We start from the raw sequence: 25022 nt of genomic DNA on the forward strand, positions 1-25022 counted from the left end.
GTGGGATGGATGGATGGATGGATATGGGGAGAGGGAGAGTGGGATGGATGGATGGATATGGGGAGAGGGAGAGTGGGATGGATGGATGGATGTGGGGAGAGGGAGAGTGGGATGGATGGATGTATATGGGGAGAGGGAGAGTGGGATGGATGGATGGATATGGGGAGAGGGAGAGTGGGATGGATGGATGGATGGATGTTGGGAGAGGGAGAGTGGGATGGATGGATGGATATGGGGAGAGGGAGAGTGGGATGGATGGATGGATATGGGGAGAGGGAGAGTGGGATGGATGGATGGATGGATGGATATGGGGAGAGGGAGAGTGGGATGGATGGATGGATGGATATGGGGAGAGGGAAAGTGGGATGGATGGATGGATGGATATGGGGAGAGGGAGAGTGGGATGGATGGATGGATAGATGGATATAGGGAGAGGGAGAGTGGGATGGATGGATGGATATGGGGAGAGGGAGAGTGGGATGGATGGATGGATGTGGGGAGAGGGAGAGTGGGATGGATGGATGGATATGGGGAGAGGGAGAGTGGGGTGGATGGATGGATGGATGGATATAGGGAGAGGGAGAGTGGGATGGATGGATGGATGGATATGGGGAGAGGGAAAGTGGGATGGATGGATGGATGGATATGGGGAGAGGGAGAGTGGGATGGATGGATGGATGGATGGATATGGGGAGAGGGAGAGTGGGATGGATGGATGGATGGATGTGGGGAGAGGGAGAGTGGGATGGATGGATGGATGGATGTGGGGAGAGGGAGAGTGGGATGGATGTATGGATGGATGTGGGGAAAGTGGGATGGATGGATGGATGGATGTGGGGAAAGTGGGATGGATGGATGTGGGGAGAGGGAGAGTGGGATGGATGTATGGATGGATGTGGGGAAAGTGGGATGGATGGATGGATGGATGTGGGGAAAGTGGGATGGATGGATGTTGGGAGAGGGAGAGTGGGATGGATGGATGGATGTGGGGAGAGGGAGAGTGGGATGGATGGATATGGGGAGAGGGAGAGTGGGATGGATGGATGGATATGGGGAGAGGGAGAGTGGGATGGATGGATGGATGGATGCGGGGAGAGGGAGAGTGGGATGGATGGATGGATATGGGGAAAGTGGGATGGATGGATGTGGGGGGAGGGAGAGAGAGAAGAGAAGGTAAGAGCGATGCAGGGTGAGGAAGGGAGGAAGGGATGGGATGGGTGGAGAGGGATAAATGGATTGAAGGGAAAGGATTTTACAGAACCACTGATAAGGCTCAGTCTCAGGTCTGTCTCTCTCTCTCTCTCTCTCTCTCTCTCTCTCTCTCTCTCCTCCAGCTATCTATCTGTGCAAGAGGACCATGCAGAACAAGACTCGTTTGGAGCTGGCTGATTATGAGGCGGTGGGTACCAGTGTCATGTGATTATGAGGCGGCGGGTACCAGTGTCATGTGATTACGAGGCGGTGGGTACCAGTGTCATGTGATTATGAGGCCGTGGGTACCAGTGTGATGTGATTATGAGGCCGTGGGTACCGGTGTGATGTGATTATGAGGCCGTGGGTACCGGTGTGATGTGATTATGAGGCGGTAGGTACCAGTGTGATGTGATTATGAGGCGGTGGGTACCAGTGTCATGTGATTACGAGGCGGTGGGTACCAGTGTCGTGTGATTATGAGGCCGTGGGTACCAGAGTCATGTGATTACGAGGCGGTGGGTACCAGTGTCATGTGATTATGAGGCGGTGGGTACCAGTGTCATGTGATTACGAGGCGGTGGGTACCAGTGTCATGTGATTATGAGGCCGTGGGTACCAGTGTGATGTGATTATGAGGCCGTGGGTACCATTGCGATGTGATTATGAGGCCGTGGGTACCAGTGTCATGTGATCATGAGGCCGTGGGTACCAGTGTCATGTGATTATGAGGCCGTGGGTACCATTGCGATGTGATTATGAGGCGGTGGGTACCAGTGTCATGTGATTATGAGGCGGTGGGTACCAGTGTCATGTGATTACGAGGCGGTGGGTACCAGTGTTATGTGATTATGAGGCCGTGGGTACCAGTGTGATGTGATTATGAGGCCGTGGGTACCATTGCGATGTGATTATGAGGCCGTGGGTACCAGTGTCATGTGATTATGAGGCCGTGGGTACCAGTGTCATGTGATTATGAGGCGGTAGGTACCGGTGTGATGTGATTATGAGGCGGTGGGTACCAGTGTCATGTGATTATGAGGCGGTAGGTACCAGTCTCGTTCTTCGTCCCAAATGACACCCTATTCCCTATATAGTGAACTACTTTTGACCAGAGCCCTATAAGAAAATGTGGGACACAGGCCTGGAGTGTCCAAAATCGTATCAATCAATATGACTGTCTGACTGTAAACATTACGCGTAAAGCTCTCCCCACCCACCCTCCCTCTCTCTCTCTCTCCCTCCCTCCCTTTCTCCATCTCTCTCTCTCTCTCTCTCTCTCTCTCTCTCCCTCCCCTCTCCCTTTCTCCATCTCCCTCCCTCCCTCCCTCCCTCTCTCTCTCTCCCCTCCTTCTCTCCATTAATCAGGAGAACCTAGCCAGACTACAGAGAGCCTTCACTAGGAAGTGGGAGTTTATCTTCATGCAGGCCGAGGCTCAAGTCAAGTAAGTGAAGTTGTCGTGTGTGTGGGTGTATGTGGGTGTATGTGGGTGTGTGTGTGTGTGTGGGGGGGTGTGTGTGTGGGTTGTTCTTAAACCTAAAATCGGCAAAAGTCCCTACAAGGATAGTAAAACAAGGAAAAATTAGGGGTTAGGGAAAATATGATGTTTTTATGTAAATACATTTTAGGTCCCCACGAGGATAGAATAACATAGTGTGTGTGTGTGTGTGTGTGTTGGCTTGTATTAATATCCTAATGGGTACCGGAAATCCCCAAAAGTCCCCACAAGGATAGTAAAACAAGGAAAATGATCCCTTCAGGGTAAATGTCCCAGGTCCCCAAGAGGACAAAGGTTATTTTAGACTTAGAGGTTTAGGTTTAATGTTAGAGATAGAATTAGGGTTAGGTTAAGGGGTTATGGAAAATATAATTTTGAATGGAAATCAATTTTAGGTCCCCACAAGGATAGAATAACATAAAGTGTGTGTGTTTTCTTCTGTTTATATTAGTTAGTGTATTGTATTTGGTTGGATGTTTTTTTATTACTAAGGAAACACCCTTAGGCTATGTTTAACACTGTCTTCTTCTTCTCCCTCTCTCTCTCTCTCTCTCTCTCTCTCTCTCTCTCTCTCTTCTCCCTCTGTCTTCTCTCTCTCTCTCTCTCTCTGTCTTCTCTCTCTCTCTCTCTCTCTCTCTTCTCCCTCTGTCTTCTCTCTCTCTCTCTCTCTGTCTTCTCTCTCTCTCTCTTCTCCCTCTGTCCTCTCTCTCTCTCTCTCTCTCTTCTCCCTCTGTCCTCTCTCTCTCTCTCTCTCTCCCTCTCCCCCTCTCTTCTTCTTCTTCTCCAGGATCGACAGGAAAAAGGATAGAATTGAGAGGAAGATTCTAGATAGTCAAGAAAGAGCTTTCTGGGATGTCCATAGACCTGTGGTATGTGTGAGTGTGTGAGTGTGTGAGTGTGTGAGTGAGTGAGTGAGTGAGTGAGTGAGTGAGTGAGTGAGTGAGTGAGTGAGTGAGTGAGTGAGTGAGTGTGTGAGTGTGTGAGTGAGTGAGTGAGTGAGTGAGTGAGTGAGTGAGTGAGTGAGTGAGTGAGTGAGTGAGTGAGTGAGTGAGTGTGTGAGTGTGTGAGTGAGTGAGTGTGTGAGTGAGTGAGTGAGTGAGTGAGTGAGTGAGTGAGTGAGTGAGTGAGTGAATGTGTGAGTGAGTGAATGTGTGAGTGTGTGAGTGAGTGAGTGAGTGAAACATTACTGTACCTGGACTGCTAACACTGAATTTGTATTTTGAAAAGGTTTCCTTACTCCTGCGCCTGCTGAACATAACACTTGATCCTCTATGTTCTACAGCCAGGTTGTGTGAACACCACAGAGTTGGACATCAGGAAATGCAGACGCATGAGGAACCCACAGAGAGTCAAGAAGGTACGGACAGGAAGAACTAGATTCACTAGACTGTGGCCAGAACTATTGGGTTGGTGTAGTGGGTGGGTCACAAGACAATGTCGAAGGCTTTACAAAAATAAAGTTTGAAAAAAAACAATATTGAGGAATGGGATGGTAACATACTTCCCTCTTCTTTCTTCTCCTAAATGTCTCTCTCCTTCTCTCCATCCCCTTGTCCAGTCAGTGTATGGTCTGATAGACGAGGGTCAGTCTCAGAGCCCTGTACACACACCATCACAAATAGCCAGAAAAGGCACCAAAGCGGACGTGGAGAAAGAGGTACTTCTGTGTGTTATTTTGGATGTTGGATGTTCTATTAGATGATATATTAGATGTTTGATGTTCTATTAGATGTTGTATGTTCTATTAGATGTTGTATGTTCTATTAAATGTTGGATTTTCTATTAATGTTGGATGTTCTATTAGATGTTATATGTTCTATTAGATGGTTGATGTTCTATTAGATGTTGTATTAGATGTTCTGTTAGATGTTGGATGTTCTATTAGATGTTGTATGTTCTATTAGATGTTGTATGTTCTATTAGATGTTGTATGTTCTATTAGATGTTGTATGTTCTATTAGATGTTGTATATTCTATTAGATGTTGTATGTTCTATTAGATGTTGTATGTTCTATTAGATGTTCTGTTAGATGTTGTATGTTCTATTAGATGTTCTATTAGATGTTGTATTAGATGTTCTGTTAGATGTTGTATGTTCTATTAGATGTTCTGTTAGATGTTGTATTAGATGTTCTGTTAGATGTTGTATGTTCTATTAGATGTTCTATTAGATGTTGTATGTTCTATTAGATGTTCTATTAGATGTTGTATTAGATGTTCTGTTAGATGTTGTATGTTCTATTAGATGTTCTATTAGATGTTGTATGTTCTATTAGATGTTCTATTAGATGTTGTATTAGATGTTCTGTTAGATGTTGTATGTTCTATTAGATGTTCTATTAGATGTTGTATGTTCTATTAGATGTTCTATTAGATGTTGTATTAGATGTTCTGTTAGATGTTGTATGTTCTATTAGATGTTCTATTAGATGTTGTATGTTCTATTAGATGTTCTATTAGATGTTCTATTAGATGTTCTATTAGATGTTGTATGTTCTATTAGATGTTGTATGTTCTATTAGATGTTCTGTTAGATGTTGTATGTTCTATTAGATGTTCTATTAGATGTTGTATTAGATGTTCTGTTAGATGTTGTATGTTCTATTAGATGTTCTGTTAGATGTTGTATGTTCTATTAGATGTTCTATTAGATGTTGTATGTTCTATTAGATGTTCTATTAGATGTTGTATGTTCTATTAGATGTTCTGTTAGATGTTGTATGTTCTATTAGATGTTGTATGTTCTATTAGATGTTGTATGTTCTATTAGATGTTGTATGTTCTATTAGATGTTGTATGTTCTATTAGATGTTGTATGTTCTATTAGATGTTGTATATTCTATTAGATGTTGTATGTTCTATTAGATGTTGTATGTTCTATTAGATGTTGGATGTTCTGTTTGATGTTCTATTAGATTTTGTATGTTCTATTAGATGTTGTATGTTCTATTAGATGTTGTATGTTCTATTAGATGTTGGATGTTCTATTAGATGTTGTATATTCTATTAGATGTTGTATGTTCTATTAGATGTTGTATATTCTATTAGATGTTGTATGTTCTATTAGATGTTGGATGTTCTGTTTGATGTTCTATTAGATTTTGTATGTTCTATTAGATGTTGTATGTTCTATTAGATGTTGTATGTTCTATTAGATGTTGGATGTTCTGTTTGATGTTCTATTAGATGTTGTATATTCTATTAGATGTTGTATGTTCTATTAGATGTTGGATGTTCTATTAGATGTTGTATGTTCTATTATATGTTGTATATTCTATTAGATGTTGGATGTTCTGTTTGATGTTCTATTAGATTTTGTATGTTCTATTAGATGTTGTATGTTCTATTATATGTTGTATATTCTATTAGATGTTGGATGTTCTGTTTGATGTTCTATTAGATTTTGGATATTATATTAGATGTTGTATGTTCTATTAGATGTTGTATATTCTATTAGATGTTGTATGTTCTATTAGATGTTGGATGTTCTGTTTGATGTTCTATTAGATGTTGTATGTTCTATTAGATGTTGTATGTTCTATTAGATGTTGTATGTTCTATTAGATGTTGGATGTTCTGTTTGATGTTCTATTAGATGTTGTATGTTCTATTAGATGTTGTATATTCTATTAGATGTTGTATGTTCTATTAGATGTTGGATGTTCTGTTTGATGTTCTATTAGATGTTGTATGTTCTATTAGATGTTGTATATTCTATTAGATGTTGTATGTTCTATTAGATGTTGTATGTTCTATTAGATGTTGTATGTTCTATTAGATGTTGTATGTTCTATTAGATGTTGTATGTTCTATTAGATGTTGTATATTCTATTAGATGTTGTATGTTCTATTAGATGTTGTATGTTCTATTAGATGTTGTATGTTCTATTAGATGTTGTATATTCTATTAGATGTTGTATATTCTATTAGATGTTGTATGTTCTATTAGATGTTGTATGTTCTATTAGATTTTGGATGTTCTGTTTGATGTTCTATTAGATGTTGTATGTTCTATTAGATGTTGTATATTCTATTAGATGTTGTATGTTCTATTAGATGTTGTATATTCTATTAGATGTTGTATGTTCTATTAGATGTTGTATGTTCTATTAGATGTTGTATGTTCTATTAGATGTTGTATGTTCTATTAGATGTTGTATGTTCTATTAGATGTTGTATGTTCTATTAGATGTTGTATGTTCTATTAGATGTTGTATGTTCTATTAGATGTTGTATGTTCTATTAGATGTTGTATATTCTATTAGATGTTGTATGTTCTATTAGATGTTGGATGTTCTGTTTGATGTTCTATTAGATTTTGTATGTTCTATTAGATGTTGTATGTTCTATTAGATGTTGTATGTTCTATTAGATGTTGGATGTTCTGTTGGATGTTCTATTAGATGTTGTATATTCTATTAGATGTTGTATGTTCTATTAGATGTTGGATGTTCTATTAGATGTTGTATGTTCTATTATATGTTGTATATTCTATTAGATGTTGTATGTTCTATTAGATGTTGGATGTTCTGTTTGATGTTCTATTAGATTTTGTATGTTCTATTAGATGTTGTATGTTCTATTAGATGTTGTATGTTCTATTAGATGTTGGATGTTCTGTTTGATGTTCTATTAGATGTTGTATATTCTATTAGATGTTGTATGTTCTATTAGATGTTGGATGTTCTATTAGATGTTGTATGTTCTATTATATGTTGTATATTCTATTAGATGTTGTATGTTCTATTAGATGTTGGATGTTCTGTTTGATGTTCTATTAGATTTTGGATATTATATTAGATGTTGTATGTTCTATTAGATGTTGTATATTCTATTAGATGTTGTATGTTCTATTAGATGTTGGATGTTCTGTTTGATGTTCTATTAGATGTTGTATGTTCTATTAGATGTTGTATGTTCTATTAGATGTTGTATGTTCTATTAGATGTTGGATGTTCTGTTTGATGTTCTATTAGATGTTGTATGTTCTATTAGATGTTGTATATTCTATTAGATGTTGTATGTTCTATTAGATGTTGGATGTTCTGTTTGATGTTCTATTAGATGTTGTATGTTCTATTAGATGTTGTATATTCTATTAGATGTTGTATGTTCTATTAGATGTTGTATGTTCTATTAGATGTTGTATGTTCTATTAGATGTTGTATGTTCTATTAGATGTTGTATGTTCTATTAGATGTTGTATATTCTATTAGATGTTGTATGTTCTATTAGATGTTGTATGTTCTATTAGATGTTGTATGTTCTATTAGATGTTGTATATTCTATTAGATGTTGTATATTCTATTAGATGTTGTATGTTCTATTAGATTTTGGATGTTCTGTTTGATGTTCTATTAGATGTTGTATGTTCTATTAGATGTTGTATATTCTATTAGATGTTGTATGTTCTATTAGATGTTGTATATTCTATTAGATGTTGTATGTTCTATTAGATGTTGTATGTTCTATTAGATGTTGTATGTTCTATTAGATGTTGTATGTTCTATTAGATGTTGTATGTTCTATTAGATGTTGTATGTTCTATTAGATGTTGTATGTTCTATTAGATGTTGTATGTTCTATTAGATGTTGTATGTTCTATTAGATGTTGTATATTCTATTAGATGTTGTATGTTCTATTAGATGTTGGATGTTCTGTTTGATGTTCTATTAGATTTTGTATGTTCTATTAGATGTTGTATGTTCTATTAGATGTTGTATGTTCTATTAGATGTTGGATGTTCTGTTTGATGTTCTATTAGATGTTGTATATTCTATTAGATGTTGTATGTTCTATTAGATGTTGGATGTTCTATTAGATGTTGTATGTTCTATTATATGTTGTATATTCTATTAGATGTTGTATGTTCTATTATATGTTGGATGTTCTGTTTGATGTTCTATTAGATTTTGGATATTATATTAGATGTTGGATGTTATATTAGATGTTATATGTTCTATTAGATGGTGGTAGTTATATTATATGTTCTATTAGATGGTGGTAGTTATATTATATGTTCTATTAGATGTTCTATTAGATGTTCTATTATATGGTGGTAGTTCTATTAGATGGTGGTAGTTATATTATATGTTCTATTAGATGGTGGTAGTTATATTATATGTTCTATTAGATGGTGGTAGTTATATTATATGTTCTATTAGATGGTGGTAGTTATATTATATGTTCTATTAGATGGTGGTAGTTATATTATATGTTCTATTAGATGGTGGTAGTTATATTATATGTTCTATTAGATGGTGGTAGTTATATTATATGTTCTATTAGATGGTGGTAGTTATATTATATGTTCTATTAGATGGTGGTAGTTATATTATATGTTCTATTAGATGGTGGTAGTTATATTATATGTTCTATTAGATGGTGGTAGTTATATTATATGTTCTATTAGATGGTGGTAGTTATATTATATGTTCTATTAGATGGTGGTAGTTATATTATATGTTCTATTAGATGGTGGTAGTTATATTATATGTTCTATTAGATGGTGGTAGTTATATTATATGTTCTATTAGATGGTGGTAGTTATATTATATGTTCTATTAGATGGTGGTAGTTATATTATATGTTCTATTAGATGGTGGTAGTTATATTATATGTTCTATTAGATGGTGGTAGTTATATTAGATGTTCTATTAGATGTTCTATTAGATGTTCTATTATATGGTGGTAGTTATATTATATGTTCTATTAGATGGTGGTAGTTGTATTATATGTTATATTAGATGGTGGTAGTTATATTATATGTTCTATTAGATGGTGGTAGTTGTATTATATGTTCTATTAGATGTTCTATTAGATGTTCTATTATATGGTGGTAGTTCTATTAGATGGTGGTAGTTGTATTATATGTTCTATTATATGGTGGTAGTTCTATTAGATGGTGGTAGTTGTATTATATGTTCTATTAGATGGTGGTAGTTATATTATATGTTATATTAGATGGTGGTAGTTATATTATATGTTCTATTAGATGGTGGTAGTTGTATTATATGTTCTATTAGATGGTGGTAGTTATATTATATGTTCTATTAGATGTTCTATTAGATGGTGGTAGTTGTATTATATGTTCTATTAGATGGTGGTAGTTATATTATATGTTCTATTAGATGGTGGTAGTTATATTATATGTTCTATTAGATGGTGGTAGTTATATTAGATGTTATATTATATGTTCTATTAGATGTTCTATTAGATGGTGGTAGTTGTATTATATGTTCTATTAGATGGTGGTAGTTATATTATATGTTCTATTAGATGGTGGTAGTTGTATTATATGTTCTATTAGATGGTGGTAGTTATATTATATGTTCTATTAGATGGTGGTAGTTATATTATATGTTCTATTAGATGTTGGTAGTTATATTAGATGTTATATTATATGTTCTATTAGATGTTGGTAGTTCTATTATATGTTATATTATATGTTCTATTAGATGGTGGTAGTTATATTATATGTTGTATTATATGTTCTATTAGATGTTGGTAGTTGTATTATATGTTTTATTATATGTTCTATTAGATGGTGGTAGTTGTATTATATGTTCTATTAGATGGTGGTAGTTATATTATATGTTCTATTAGATGTTGGTAGTTGTATTATATGTTTTATTAGATGTTCTATTAGATGTTCTATTATATGGTGGTAGTTATATTATATGTTATATTAGATGGTGGTAGTTGTATTATATGTTATATTAGATGGTGGTAGTTATATTATATGTTCTATTAGATGGTGGTAGTTGTATTATATGTTCTATTAGATGTTCTATTAGATGTTCTATTATATGGTGGTAGTTCTATTAGATGGTGGTAGTTGTATTATATGTTCTATTATATGGTGGTAGTTCTATTAGATGGTGGTAGTTGTATTATATGTTCTATTAGATGGTGGTAGTTATATTATATGTTATATTAGATGGTGGTAGTTATATTATATGTTCTATTAGATGGTGGTAGTTGTATTATATGTTCTATTAGATGGTGGTAGTTATATTATATGTTCTATTAGATGTTCTATTAGATGGTGGTAGTTATATTATATGTTCTATTAGATGGTGGTAGTTATATTATATGTTCTATTAGATGGTGGTAGTTATATTATATGTTCTATTAGATGGTGGTAGTTATATTATATGTTCTATTAGATGGTGGTAGTTATATTATATGTTCTATTAGATGGTGGTAGTTATATTATATGTTCTATTAGATGGTGGTAGTTATATTATATGTTCTATTAGATGGTGGTAGTTGTATTATATGTTTTATTATATGTTCTATTAGATGGTGGTAGTTATATTATATGTTTTATTATATGTTCTATTAGATGGTGGTAGTTGTATTATATGTTCTATTAGATGGTGGTAGTTATATTATATGTTCTATTAGATGTTGGTAGTTGTATTATATGTTTTATTATATGTTCTATTAGATGGTGGTAGTTATATTATATGTTCTATTAGATGTTGGTAGTTGTATTATATGTTTTATTATATGTTCTATTAGATGTTCTATTAGATGGTGGTAGTTGTATTATATGTTTTATTATATGTTCTATTAGATGGTGGTAGTTGTATTATATGTTCTATTAGATGGTGGTAGTTATATTATATGTTCTATTAGATGGTGGTAGTTATATTATATGTTTTATTAGATGTTCTATTAGATGTTCTATTAGATGTTGGTAGTTGTATTATATGTTTTATTAGATGTTCTATTAGATGGTGGTAGTTGTATTATATGTTCTATTAGATGGTGGTAGTTATATTATATGTTCTATTAGATGGTGGTAGTTATATTATATGTTCTATTAGATGGTGGTAGTTATATTATATGTTCTATTAGATGGTGGTAGTTATATTATATGTTCTATTAGATGTTGGTAGTTGTATTATATGTTTTATTAGATGTTCTATTAGATGGTGGTAGTTGTATTATATGTTCTATTAGATGGTGGTAGTTATATTATATGTTTTATTAGATGTTCTATTAGATGTTGGTAGTTGTATTATATGTTTTATTATATGTTCTATTAGATGGTGGTAGTTGTATTATATGTTCTATTAGATGGTGGTAGTTATATTATATGTTCTATTAGATGGTGGTAGTTGTATTATATGTTCTATTAGATGGTGGTAGTTATATTATATGTTTTATTAGATGTTCTATTAGATGTTGGTAGTTGTATTATATGTTCTATTAGATGGTGGTAGTTATATTATATGTTCTATTAGATGGTGGTAGTTATATTATATGTTTTATTAGATGTTGGTAGTTATATTATATGTTCTATTAGATGGTGGTAGTTATATTATATGTTTTATTATATGTTCTATTAGATGGTGGTAGTTATATTATATGTTTTATTAGATGTTCTATTAGATGGTGGTAGTTATATTATATGTTTTATTATATGTTATATTAGATGGTGGTAGTTATATTATATGTTCTATTAGATGGTGGTAGTTATATTATATGTTCTATTAGATGGTGGTAGTTATATTATATGTTTTATTAGATGGTGGTAGTTGTATTATATGTTCTATTAGATGGTGGTAGTTGTATTATATGTTCTATTAGATGGTGGTAGTTATATTATATGTTCTATTAGATGGTGGTAGTTATATTATATGTTCTATTAGATGGTGGTAGTTATATTATATGTTCTATTAGATGGTGGTAGTTATATTATATGTTTTATTAGATGTTGGTAGTTATATTATATGTTCTATTAGATGGTGGTAGTTATATTATATGTTTTATTATATGTTCTATTAGATGGTGGTAGTTATATTATATGTTCTATTAGATGGTGGTAGTTATATTATATGTTTTATTAGATGTTGGTAGTTATATTATATGTTTTATTAGATGGTGGTAGTTGTATTATATGTTCTATTAGATGGTGGTAGTTGTATTAGATGTTATATTATATGTTCTATTAGATGTTCTATTAGATGGTGGTAGTTGTATTATATGTTCTATTAGATGGTGGTAGTTATATTATATGTTCTATTAGATGTTCTATTAGATGGTGGTAGTTATATTATATGTTTTATTAGATGTTCTATTAGATGTTGGTAGTTGTATTATATGTTTTATTATATGTTCTATTAGATGGTGGTAGTTGTATTATATGTTCTATTAGATGGTGGTAGTTATATTATATGTTCTATTAGATGTTGGTAGTTGTATTATATGTTTTATTAGATGTTCTATTAGATGGTGGTAGTTGTATTATATGTTCTATTAGATGGTGGTAGTTGTATTATATGTTTTATTAGATGTTCTATTAGATGTTCTATTAGATGTTGGTAGTTGTATTATATGTTTTATTAGATGTTCTATTAGATGGTGGTAGTTGTATTATATGTTCTATTAGATGGTGGTAGTTATATTATATGTTTTATTAGATGTTCTATTAGATGTTGGTAGTTGTATTATATGTTTTATTATATGTTCTATTAGATGGTGGTAGTTATATTATATGTTCTATTAGATGGTGGTAGTTATATTATATGTTCTATTAGATGTTGGTAGTTGTATTATATGTTTTATTAGATGTTCTATTAGATGTTCTATTAGATGTTGAATCTGATATTATATTTTCTATTAGATGGTGGTAGTTATATTGGACAGTGTACCCATCAATCCTGTGGAACATTGTTGACAGCCACAGCTCTCAGAAGACCATATCTCTGAGTTTATCGATTAGAAACCAGTTTTAATGGTAATAATTGAATATTGATTTGTATTGTTTCTCCTCCTCGTCCCTGTTCAGATTGTGTTTCTGAACAGCCAGTTGGACCGACACTGTATAAAGGTTTCTAAAGTCGCTGAGAGGTAGGTATGAGCAAAGCTCCACCATCTCCCCTCTTAAAGTAAATCCTTTCACTTTGACCTTGATAAATCAACACATACATATTGTATCAACCGGTGTGGAATTCCAGAGCTCTGAATAGAAGAAACCACCCCCCCTCCATTCCTCTGTACACCTCCAACCCCAGTCTCTCTTGAGCCTTTGGCTCAGTAGCCTCACTAGCCCAGTCTCTCTTGAGCCTTTGGCTCAGTAGCCTCACTAGCCCAGTCTCCCTTGAGCCCTTGGCTCAGTAGCCTCACTAGCCCAGTCTCTCTTGAGCCTTTGGCTCAGTAGCCTCACTAGCCCAGTCTCTCTTGAGCCTTCGGCTCAGTAGCCTCACTAGCCCAGTCTCTCTTGAGCCTTCGGCTCAGTAGCCTCACTAGCCCAGTCTCCCTTGAGCCTTTGGCTCAGTAGCCTCACTAGCCCAGTCTCTCTTGAGCCTTTGGCTCAGTAGCCTCACTAGCCCAGTCTCTCTTGAGCCTTCGGCTCAGTAGCCTCACTAGCCCAGTCTCTCTTGAGCCTTTGGCTCAGTAGCCTCACTAGCCCAGTCTCTCTTGAGCCTTTGGCTCAGTAGCCTCACTAGCCCAGTCTCTCTTGAGCCTTCGGCTCAGTAGCCTCACTAGCCCAGTCTCCCTTGAGCCTTTGGCTCAGTAGCCTCACTAGCCCAGTCTCTCTTGAGCCTTTGGCTCAGTAGCCTCACTAGCCCAGTCTCTCTTGAGCCTTTGGCTCAGTAGCCTCACTAGCCCAGTCTCTCTTGAGCCTTCGGCTCAGTAGCCTCACTAGCCCAGTCTCTCTTGAGCCTTCGGCTCAGTAGCCTCACTAGCCCAGTCTCTCTTGAGCCTTTGGCTCAGTAGCCTCACTAGCCCAGTCCATGCAGCTTCCCAGTTAATCATAGATCTGCAGTGCAGTGTTGTTAGCTTACAGCACCAGCACAGAGACTGTGATTACTCCATCAGGTCGGCTGGTGGGTGACATTTGACCCTAGCCATAGAGCTGGGGATGATTGGGGGCTCAGCCTTAGGTAAAAGGTCAAGGGACGAGGTACAGGCTGAAGGGCAGGACTGAAGTGGTTTATGGTTTCCGAATGTGACCATCTACCAGGGATTGTGTGTGTGTGTGTGTGTGTGTGTGTGTGTGTGTGTGTGTGTGTGTGTGTGTGTGTGTGTGTGTGTGTGTGTGTGTGTGTGTGTGTGTGTGTGTGTGTGTGTGTGTGTGTGTGTGTGTGTGTGTGTGTGTGTGTTGGCTTGTATTAATATCCTAATGGGTACCGGAAATCCCCCAAAGTCCCCACGAGGATAGTAAAACAAGGAAAATGATCCCCAAGAGAACAAAGGTTATTTTAGACTTAGAGGTTTAGGTTTAATGTTAGGGATAGAATTAGGGTTAAGGGTTAAGGGGTTAGGGAAAAAATCATTTTGAATGGAAATAAATTTGAGGTTTTCTAAGAATTCCTTTAAAGAGCTCATGGCCAGTTGTCACTATGGTGATGCAGGTAGGGAGTTTGAAACTGGGATTGCACTGTGGTGGACACCTCTGTTGGCTCACCTGTTTCCACCTAATCTACTGTTGGCTCACCTGTTTCCACCTAAACTACTGTTGGCTCACCAGTTTCCACCTAAACTACTGTTGGCTCACCAGTTTCCACCTAAACTACTGTTGGCTCACCAGTTTCCACCTAAACTACTGTTGGCTCACCAGTTTCCACCTAAACTACTGTTGGCTCACCAGTTTCCACCTAATCTACTGTTGGCTCACCAGTTTCCACCTAAACTACTGTTGGCTCACCTGTTTCCACCTAAACTACTGTTGGCTCACCAGTTTCCACCTAATCTACTGTTGGCTCACCAGTTTCCACCTAAACTACTGTTGGCTCACCAGTTTCCACCTAAACTACTGTTGGCTCACCAGTTTCCACCTAATCTACTGTTGGCTCACCAGTTTCCACCTAAACTACTGTTGGCTCACCAGTTTCCACCTAAACTACTGTTGGCTCACCAGTTTCCACCTAAACTACTGTTGGCTCACCAGTTTCCACCTAATCTACTGTTGGCTCACCAGTTTCCACCTAAACTACTGTTGGCTCACCAGTTTCCACCTAATCTACTGTTGGCTCACCAGTTTCCACCTAATCTACTGTTGGCTCACCAGTTTCCACCTAAACTACTGTTGGCTCACCAGTTTCCACCTAAACTACTGTTGGCTCACCATTTTCCACCTAAACTACTGTTGGCTCACCAGTTTCCACCTAAACTACTGTTGGCTCACCAGTTTCCACCTAAACTACTGTTGGCTCACCAGTTTCCACCTAAACTACTGTTGGCTCACCAGTTTCCACCTAAACTACTGTTGGCTCACCATTTTCCACCTAAACTACTGTTGGCTCACCATTTTCCACCTAATCTACTGTTGGCTCACCAGTTTCCACCTAATCTACTGTTGGCTCACCAGTTTCCACCTAATCTACTGTTGGCTCACCATTTTCCACCTAAACTACTGTTGGCTCACCAGTTTCCACCTAATCTACTGTTGGCTCACCATTTTCCACCTAAACTGCTGTTGGCTCACCAGTTTCCACCTAAACTACTGTTGGCTCACCAGTTTCCACCTAAACTACTGTTGGCTCACCAGTTTCCACCTAAACTACTGTTGGCTCACCATTTTCCACCTAAACTACTGTTGGCTCACCATTTTCCACCTAATCTACTGTTGGCTCACCATTTTCCACCTAATCAAATCAAATCAAATTTATTTATATAGCCCTTCGTACATCAGCTGATATCTCAAAGTGCTGTACAGAAACCCGGCCTAAAACCCCAAACAGCAAGCAATGCAGGTGTAGAAGCACGTGGCTAGGAAAAACTCCCTAGAAAGGCCAAAACCTAGGAAGAAACCTAGAGAGGAACCAGGCTATGTGGGGTGGCCAGTCCTCTTCTGGCTGTGCCGGGTGGAGATTATAACAGAACATGGCCAAGATGTTCAAATGTTCATAAATGACCAGCATGGTCGAATAATAATAAGGCAGAACAGTTGAAACTGGAGCAGCAGCACGGTCAGGTGGACTGGGGACAGCAAGGAGTCATCATGTCAGGTAGTCCTGGGGCATGGTCCTAGGGCTCAGGTCAGTTGAAACTGGAGCAGCAGCACGGCCAGGTGGACTGGGGACAGCAAGGAGTCATCATGTCAGGTAGTCCTGGGGCATGGTCCTAGGGCTCAGGTCCTCCGAGAGAGAAAGAAAGAGAGAAGGAGAGAATTAGAGAACGCACACTTAGATTCACACAGGACACCGAATAGGACAGGAGAGGTACTCCAGATTTAACAAACTGACCCTAGCCCCCCGACACATAAACTACTGCAGCATAAATACTGGAGGCTGAGACAGGAGGGGTCAGGAGACACTGTGGCCCCATCCGAGGACACCCCCGGACAGGGCCAAACAGGAAGGATATAACCCCACCCACTTTGCCAAAGCACAGCCCCCACACCACTAGAGGGATATCTTCAACCACCAACTTACCATCCTGAGACAAGGCTGAGTATAGCCTACAAAGACCTCCGCCACGGCACAACCCAAGGGGGGGGGGGCGCCAACCCAGACAGGATGACCACATCAGTGAATCAACCCACTCAGGTGACGCACCCCCTCCAGGGACAGCATGAGAGAGCCCCAGTAAGCCAGTGACTCAGCCCCTGTAATAGGGTTAGAGGCAGAGAATCCCAGTGGAAAGAGGGGAACCGGCCAGGCAGAGACAGCAAGGGCGGTTCGTTGCTCCAGAGCCTTTCCGTTCACCTTCCCACCCCTGGGCCAGACTACACTCAATCATATGACCCACTGAAGAGATGAGTCTTCAGTAGAGACTTAAAGGTTGAGACCGAGTTTGCGTCTCTGACATGGGTAGGCAGACCGTTCCATAAAAATGGAGCTCTATAGGAGAAAGCCCTGCCTCCAGCTGTTTGCTTAGAAATTCTAGGGACAATTAGGAGGCCTGCGTCTTATGACCGTAGCGTACGTGTAGGTATGTACGGCAGGACCAAATCAGAGAGATAGGTAGGAGCAAGCCCATGTAATGCTTTGTAGGTTAGCAGTAAAAAACCTTGAAATCAGCCCTTGCTCTGACAGGAAGCCAGTGTAGAGAGGCTAGCATTAATTTTTCTGCATCATTTTTGGACAGAAAGTTTCTGATTTTTGCAATGTTACGTAGATGGAAAAAAGCTGTCCTTGAAATGGTCTTGATATGTTCTTCAAAAGAGAGATCAGGGTCCAGAGTAACGCCAAGGTCCTTCACAGTTTTATTTGAGACGAGTGTACAACCATTAAGATTAATTGTCAGATTCAACAGAAGATCTCTTTGTTTCTTGGGACCTAGAACAAGCATCTCTGTTTTGTCCGAGTTTAAAAGTAGAACGTTTGCAGCCATCCACTTCCTTATGTCTGAAACACATGCTTCTAGCAAGGGCAATTTTGGGGCTTCACCATGTTTCATTGAAATGTACAGCTGTGTGTCATCCGCATAGCAGTGAAAGTTAACATTGTGTTTTCGAATAACATCCCCAAGAGGTAAAATATATAGTGAAAACAATAGTGGTCCTAAAACGGAACCTTGAGGAACACCGAAATCTACTGTTGGCTCACCATTTTCCACCTAATCTACTGCTGGCTCACTAGTTTCCACCTAAACTACTGTTGGCTCACCATTTTCCACCTAAACTACTGTTGGCTCACCATCTTCCACCTAAACTACTGTTGGCTCACTAGTTTACAGCTAAACTACTGTTGGCTCACTAGTTTACAGCTAAACTACTGTTGGCTCACCAGTTTCCACCTAAACTACTGTTGGCTCACCATTTTCCACCTAAACTACTGTTGGCTCACTAGTTCACAGCTAAACTACTGTTGGCTCACCAGTTTCCACCTAAACTACTGTTGGCTCACCAGTTTCCACCTATTTTGTTAATATATTTTTTTATTTAACCTTTATTTAACCAGGCAAGTCAGTTAAGAAAAAAATCTTATTTACATTGACTGCCTCCCCCGACCAAACCCGGACGATGCTGGGCAAATTATGCGGGCCTAGAACTGATATCTGACTGATCGTGTGTCAGTCTTCACAATGTCCATCTCTGACTATTGTCTGTTGTGTTGCTTTCAGTCTAATGAGTTACACAGAGCAGTACCAGGAGTATGACCCGTTTGTGATGTCACCAGAACCTTCCAACCCCTGGACCAGTGACGACCTCTCATTCTGGGACCTGGAAGCCAGGTGAGAATCACAGCGCCTACAATCAAGTAAGGTCTTGTAAAAAGGTATTTGATTGCAGGGTTGCAAAGGCATCAACTACAGAAGTAAACACCCAAACTCACTGGAAATAGACTTCCCAGGGACTGAAGCTTTTCCCTATTCTAGCCCACATCCTTTTCAATCAACCCACAGTCAACCACTCACTGCAAAATCAACCTCGAAGACCGAATGGAACACAGGGCAAAGACAAGCTATCGTCCTATATCCTTCCTATATAGTGCCTACAAAGAACCAGAGTTACAGCTATCTATCTCGCCTATGCTGTGTCTCACATAATCCCCTTTAGATTTAGAAATGACCGAAGGGCAATGACCTCCTATCGTCCTTATATTATTATTAAATACAGATATGACGGATATCTTCAGGGTTTAGACGACGCTGTTACCCAGCACTGTGTAGTTCTTCTGGAACCCTTGAGGTTAATCAACCCAGACACCCAATCATTGTGTCTAATGTAGCTTCATAATCTGGATGAATGTATTAATTATATTGAGTAGAGGTTAGGGAAATGTCCTGCAGAGATTTAAATGATATGGTGTCATGGTGAACGCTGCCATTAGAGCAGCGTTCACCTGCTGCTGTGACTTTCTACTACAGGGAAGTAGAAACAGTGTGCTGTCAATGTTTCTACTTCCCTGTCACCACTTGTCCAACGTCGTGTGGTGTTCGAGACTGTTTGATGCTGTTTGAGACTGTTTGATGCTGTTTGAGACTGTTTGAGACCATTTGAGACTGTTTGATGCTGTTTGAGACCGTTTGAGACTGTTTGAGACTGTTTGAGACTGTTTGATGCTGTTTGAGACTGTTTGATGCTGTTTGAGACTGTTTGAGACTGTTTGATGCTGTTTGAGACCTATTGAGACTGTTTGAGACTGTTTGATGCTGTTTGAGACCTATTGAGACTGTTTGAGACTGTTTGATGCTGTTTGAGACCTATTGAGACTGTTTGAGACTGTTTGAGACTGTTTGAGACCGTTTGAGACTGTTTGAGACTGTTTGATGCTGTTTGAGACTGTTTGATGCTGTTTGATGCTGTTTGAGACTGTTTGATGCTGTTTGAGACTGTGTGATGCTGTTTGATGCTGTTTGAGACTGTTTGATACTGTTTGAGACTGTTTGATGCTGTTTGAGACTGTTTAATACTGTTTGAGACTGTTTGATGCTGTTTGAGACTGTTTGATACTGTTTGAGACTGTTTGATGCTGTTTGAGACTGTTTAATACTGTTTGAGACTGTTTGATGCTGTTTGAGACTGTTTGATGCTGTTTGAGACTGTTTGAGACTGTTTGATGCTGTTTGAGACTGTTTAATACTGTTTGAGACTGTTTGATGTCGTTTGAGACTGTTTCAGACTGTTTGATACTGTTTGAGACCGTTTGAGACTGTTTGATGCTGTTTGAGACTGTTTAAGACTGTTTAAGACTGTTTGAGACTGTTTGAGACTGTTTGAGACTGTTTAATGCTGTTTGAGACTGTTTGATGCTGTTTGAGACTGTTTGATGCTGTTTGAGACCGTTTGAGACCGTTTGAGACTGTTTGATGCTGTTTGAGACTGTTTGATGCTGTTTGAGACTGTTTTATGCTGTTTGAGACTGTTCGAGACTGTTTGATATCAAAGTATTACATTTTTCTATCTCTTTTTTTCTATATTTTGATGTTTCATGAATTCTAACTTTCTCTCCCTCTCCCCTCCCTCCCCTCAGTAAGGACCCCAGTCAACAGAGGGTGAGGAAGTGGGGTTTCTCTCTAGATGAAGCTCTGAAGGATCCGGCAGGACGAGACCAGTTCCTCAAGTTCCTGGAATCAGAGTTCAGCTCAGAGAACCTACAGTGAGTCACACAGAATTCCCCGTCCTCCTTTTATCCCTTGTTTCCTCATTTTCTCTAATCCTTCCTCATTTCCTCTGAGTTCAGAGTTCAGAGTTCAGGGAAACTACAGTAAGACACACAGAACACTCCTCTCCTCTCATCCTTTCCTTATTTCCTCTCCTTTCCCTCCCTTCTCTTCCCCATCTCCTCCTTCCATCCCTCTTCCTCTCCCATCACCTGATCCCTTAGCTTCAACCCATCCCTTCATTTTCTCCTTCTTCAACCTCTTTCCTCATCCTCTTCCATCCATCCATCCTCCACTAACTCCATCTTTACCCTTCATCCCCTACCTCTTTCCTCATCCTCTTCCATCCATCCTCCACTACCTCCATCTTTACCCTTCATCCCCTACCTCTTTCCTCATCCTCTTCCATCCATCCTCCACTACCTCCATTTTTGCCCTTCATCTCCTACCTCTTTCCTCATCCTCGTCCTCTTCCATCCTCCACTACCTCCATCTTTACCCTTCATCTCCTACCTCTTTCCTCATCCTCATCCTCTTCCCTCCATCCCCCGGCTACCTCCATCTTTACCCTTCATCTCCTACCTCTTTCCTCATCCTCGTCCTCTTCCATCCATCCTCCACTACCTCCATCTCCTACCTCTTTCCTCATCCTCGTCCTCTTCCATCCATCCTCCACTACCTCCATCTCCTACCTCTTTCCTCATCCTCATCCTCTTCCATCCATCCCCCGGCTACCTCCATCCCCTACCTCTTTCCTCATCCTCTTCCATCCATCCCCTGGCTACCTCCATCTCCTACCTCTTTCCTCATCCTCGTCCTCTTCCATCCATCCCCCGGCTACCTCCATCTCCTACCTCTTTCCTCATCCTCTTCCATCCATCCTCCACTACCTCCATCTCCTACCTCTTTCCTCATCCTCGTCCTCTTCCATCCATCCCCCGGCTACCTCCATCTTTACCCTTCATCTCCTACCTCTTTCCTCATCCTCGTCCTCTTCCATCCATCCCCTGGCTACCTCCATCTCCTACCTCTTTCCTCATCCTCGTCCTCTTCCATCCATCCCCCGGCTACCTTCATCTCCTACCTCTTTCCTCGTCCTCTTCCATCCATCCTCCACTACCTCCATCTCCTACCTCTTTCCTCATCCTCGTCCTCTTCCATCCATCCCCCGGCTACCTCTATCTCCTACCTCTTTCCTCATCCTCTTCCATCCATCCCCGGCTACCTCCATCTCCTACCTCTTTCCTCATCCTCTTCCATCCATCCTCCACTACCTCCATCTCCTACCTCTTTCCTCATCCTCTTCCATCCATCCCCCGGCTACCTCCATCTCCTACCTCTTTCCTCATCCTCTTCCATCCATCCCCCGGCTACCTCCATCTCCTACCTCTTTCCTTTCCTCTGCCCATCCCTCTGTTTGAAAGTTAACCTCATTACCTCTACCCTGTATGTGAGTATGTGTGTCCCCTGAAGGCATGTTCTGATGAAGGGCTCTACTAAAGACGATAACAGGGTGGTGGACTGGACAGATAACCGAGGTCACTGGGACCTTGGGGCTACTTAGGACGGACAGACGGACACACACCCTTATCTCTCTCCACTATCTCACCCTCTATCCAATCCACCTCTTTAATTACGTTGCTTTTATGGTGTTCTGAAAGGTTGGTGCTATAGTGTAATATTATGTAACCCTATACAGGTTCTGGTTGGTGCTGTAATAATGTGTAACCCCTATACAGGTTCTGGTTGGTGCTATAGTGTAATATTATGTAACCCCTATACAGGTTCTGGTTGGTGCTATAGTGTAATATTATGTAACCCCTATACAGGTTCTGGTTGGTACTGTAGTGTAATATTATGTAACCCCTATACAGGTTCTGGTTGGTGCTGTAATAAGGTGTAACCCCTATACAGGTTCTGGTTGGTGCTGTAGTGTAATATTATGTAACCCCTATACAGGTTCTGGTTGGTGCTGTAATAATGTGTAACCCCTATACAGGTTCTGGTTGGTGCTATAGTGTAATATTATGTAACCCCTATACAGGTTCTGGTTGGTGCTGTAATAAGGTGTAACCCCTATACAGGTTCTGGTTGGTGCTGTAATATTATGTAACCCCTATACAGGTTCTGGTTGGTGCTGTAATAATGTGTAACCCCTATACAGGTTCTGGTTGGTGCTGTAATAAGGTGTAACCCCTATACAGGTTCTGGTTGGTGCTGTAATAAGGTGTAACCCCTATACAGGTTCTGGTTGGTGCTGTAATATTATGTAACCCCTATACAGGTTCTGGTTGGTGCTGTAATAAGGTGTAACCCCTATACAGGTTCTGGTTGGTGCTGTAGTGTAATATTATGTAACCCCTATACAGGTTCTGGTTGGTGCTGTAATAAGGTGTAACCCCTATACAGGTTCTGGTTGGTGCTATAGTGTAATATTATGTAACCCCTATACAGGTTCTGGTTGGTGCTGTAATAATGTGTAACCCCTATACAGGTTCTGGTTGGTGCTGTAATAAGGTGTAACCCCTATACAGGTTCTGGTTGGTGCTGTAATATTATGTAACCCCTATACAGGTTCTGGTTGGTGCTGTAATAAGGTGTAACCCCTATACAGGTTCTGGTTGGTGCTGTAATAAGGTGTAACCCCTATACAGGTTCTGGTTGGCGGTGCAGGATCTGAAGAGGCAGCCCCTGGAGAACGTGGCAGAGCGGGCTCAGGAGATCTGGACAGAGTTTCTGGCAGAAGGCGCTTCCAGCTCCATCAACCTGGACTCACACAGCTACGAACGCACCAGCGCCAACCTTAAAGACCCGGGACGATACAGCTACGAAGACGCACAGGTGAATTATATTATAGACAGAAAGACCGCTAAGATGTTGCAGAGGTACATTATATTACAAACAGACAGACAGACAGACAGACAGACAGACAGACAGACAGACAGACAGACAGACAGACAGACAGACAGACAGACAGACAGACAGACAGACAGACAGACAGACAGACAGACAGACAGGTAGAAAGAGGGAGGGACACAGGAAGGGGAGGAAGTAGAAAGAGGGAGGGACACAGGAAGGGAGATTGAAAGAGGGAGGGACACAGGGAGATTGAAAGAAGGAGGGACACAGGAAGGGAGATTTAAAGAGGGAGGGACACAGGAAGGGAGATTGAAAGAGGGAGGGACACAGGGAGATTGAAAGAGGGAGGGACACAGGAAGGGAGATTGAAAGAGGGAGGGACACAGGGAGATTGAAAGACTACATAAAGCCTGCAGAAACAAACATACAGCTAAAACACACAATGTTCTCTGTCTCCTCCCTTTCGCCTGTTTCAGGACCACATCTATAAGCTGATGAAGAGTGACAGCTACACACGGTACCTGCGCTCCAACGCTTACCAGGAGCTGCTGATGGCCTGGAAGAAGGTGTGTGTGAGTCTGGGCTAGTATCCTTCTGCCTGGGGAAGACTGGAGTTAGACACCTGTCCTCAGTATCCAAGATAGTGAAGTGCTGCCCTCTGTTGGAGATTTCCAGGGTCTGCAGTCAGTGATATCATACTGTTTAGTCTGAACCAGTGATATCATACTGTTTAGTCTAAACCAGTGATATCATACTGTTTAGTCTGAACCAGTGATATCATACTGTTTAGTCTGAACCAGTGATATCATACTGTTTAGTCTAAACCAGTGATATCATACTGTTTAGTCTGAACCAGTGATATCATACTGTTTAGTCTGAACCAGTGATATCATACTGTTTAGTCTGAACCAGTGATATCACACTGTTTAGTCTGAACCAGTGATATCACACTGTTTAGTCTGAACCAGTGATATCATACTGTTTAGTCTGAACCAGTGATATCATACTGTTTAGTCTGAACCAGTGATATCATACTGTTTAGTCTGAACCAGTGATATCATACTGTTTAGTCTGAACCAGTGATATCATACTGTTTAGTCTGAACCAGTGATATCATACTGTTTAGTCTGAACCAGTGATATCATACTGTTTAGTCTGAACCAGTGATATCATACTGTTTAGTCTGAACCAGTGATATCACACTGTTTAGTCTGAACCAGTGATATCATACTGTTTAGTCTGAACCAGTGATATCATACTGTTTAGTCTGAACCAGTGATATCATACTGTTTAGTCTGAACCAGTGAAATCATACTGTTTAGTCTGAACCAGTGATATCATACTGTTTAGTCTGAACCAGTGATATCACACTGTTTAGTCTGAACCAGTGATATCATACTGTTTAGTCTGAACCAGTGATATCATACTGTTTAGTCTGAACCAGTGATATCATACTGTTTAGT

At 39.4% G+C, this 25022-nt stretch overlaps 1 protein-coding gene across 1 annotated transcript in view; it reads left to right on the top strand.

The window, feature by feature from the left end:
* Positions 1–25022, top strand: part of rgs6 (regulator of G protein signaling 6) — a 147872-nt gene that overhangs the window by 121396 nt on the left and 1454 nt on the right. The window contains exons 7-16 of the mRNA XM_090233233.1: positions 1335–1399; positions 2560–2636; positions 3478–3559; positions 3973–4047; positions 4249–4347; positions 13493–13554; positions 18718–18828; positions 20571–20696; positions 23355–23541; positions 24036–24125. Coding sequence (XP_090089359.1) covers positions 1335–1399; positions 2560–2636; positions 3478–3559; positions 3973–4047; positions 4249–4347; positions 13493–13554; positions 18718–18828; positions 20571–20696; positions 23355–23541; positions 24036–24125 — 974 coding nt within the window. The remainder of the gene's footprint in view (positions 1–1334; positions 1400–2559; positions 2637–3477; positions 3560–3972; positions 4048–4248; positions 4348–13492; positions 13555–18717; positions 18829–20570; positions 20697–23354; positions 23542–24035; positions 24126–25022) is intronic.

The sequence above is a fragment of the Oncorhynchus mykiss genome, chromosome 4 (genome assembly GCF_057628025.1).
Source record: "Oncorhynchus mykiss isolate SJ-2025 chromosome 4, ASM5762802v1, whole genome shotgun sequence".
Lineage (NCBI taxonomy): Eukaryota > Metazoa > Chordata > Actinopteri > Salmoniformes > Salmonidae > Oncorhynchus > Oncorhynchus mykiss.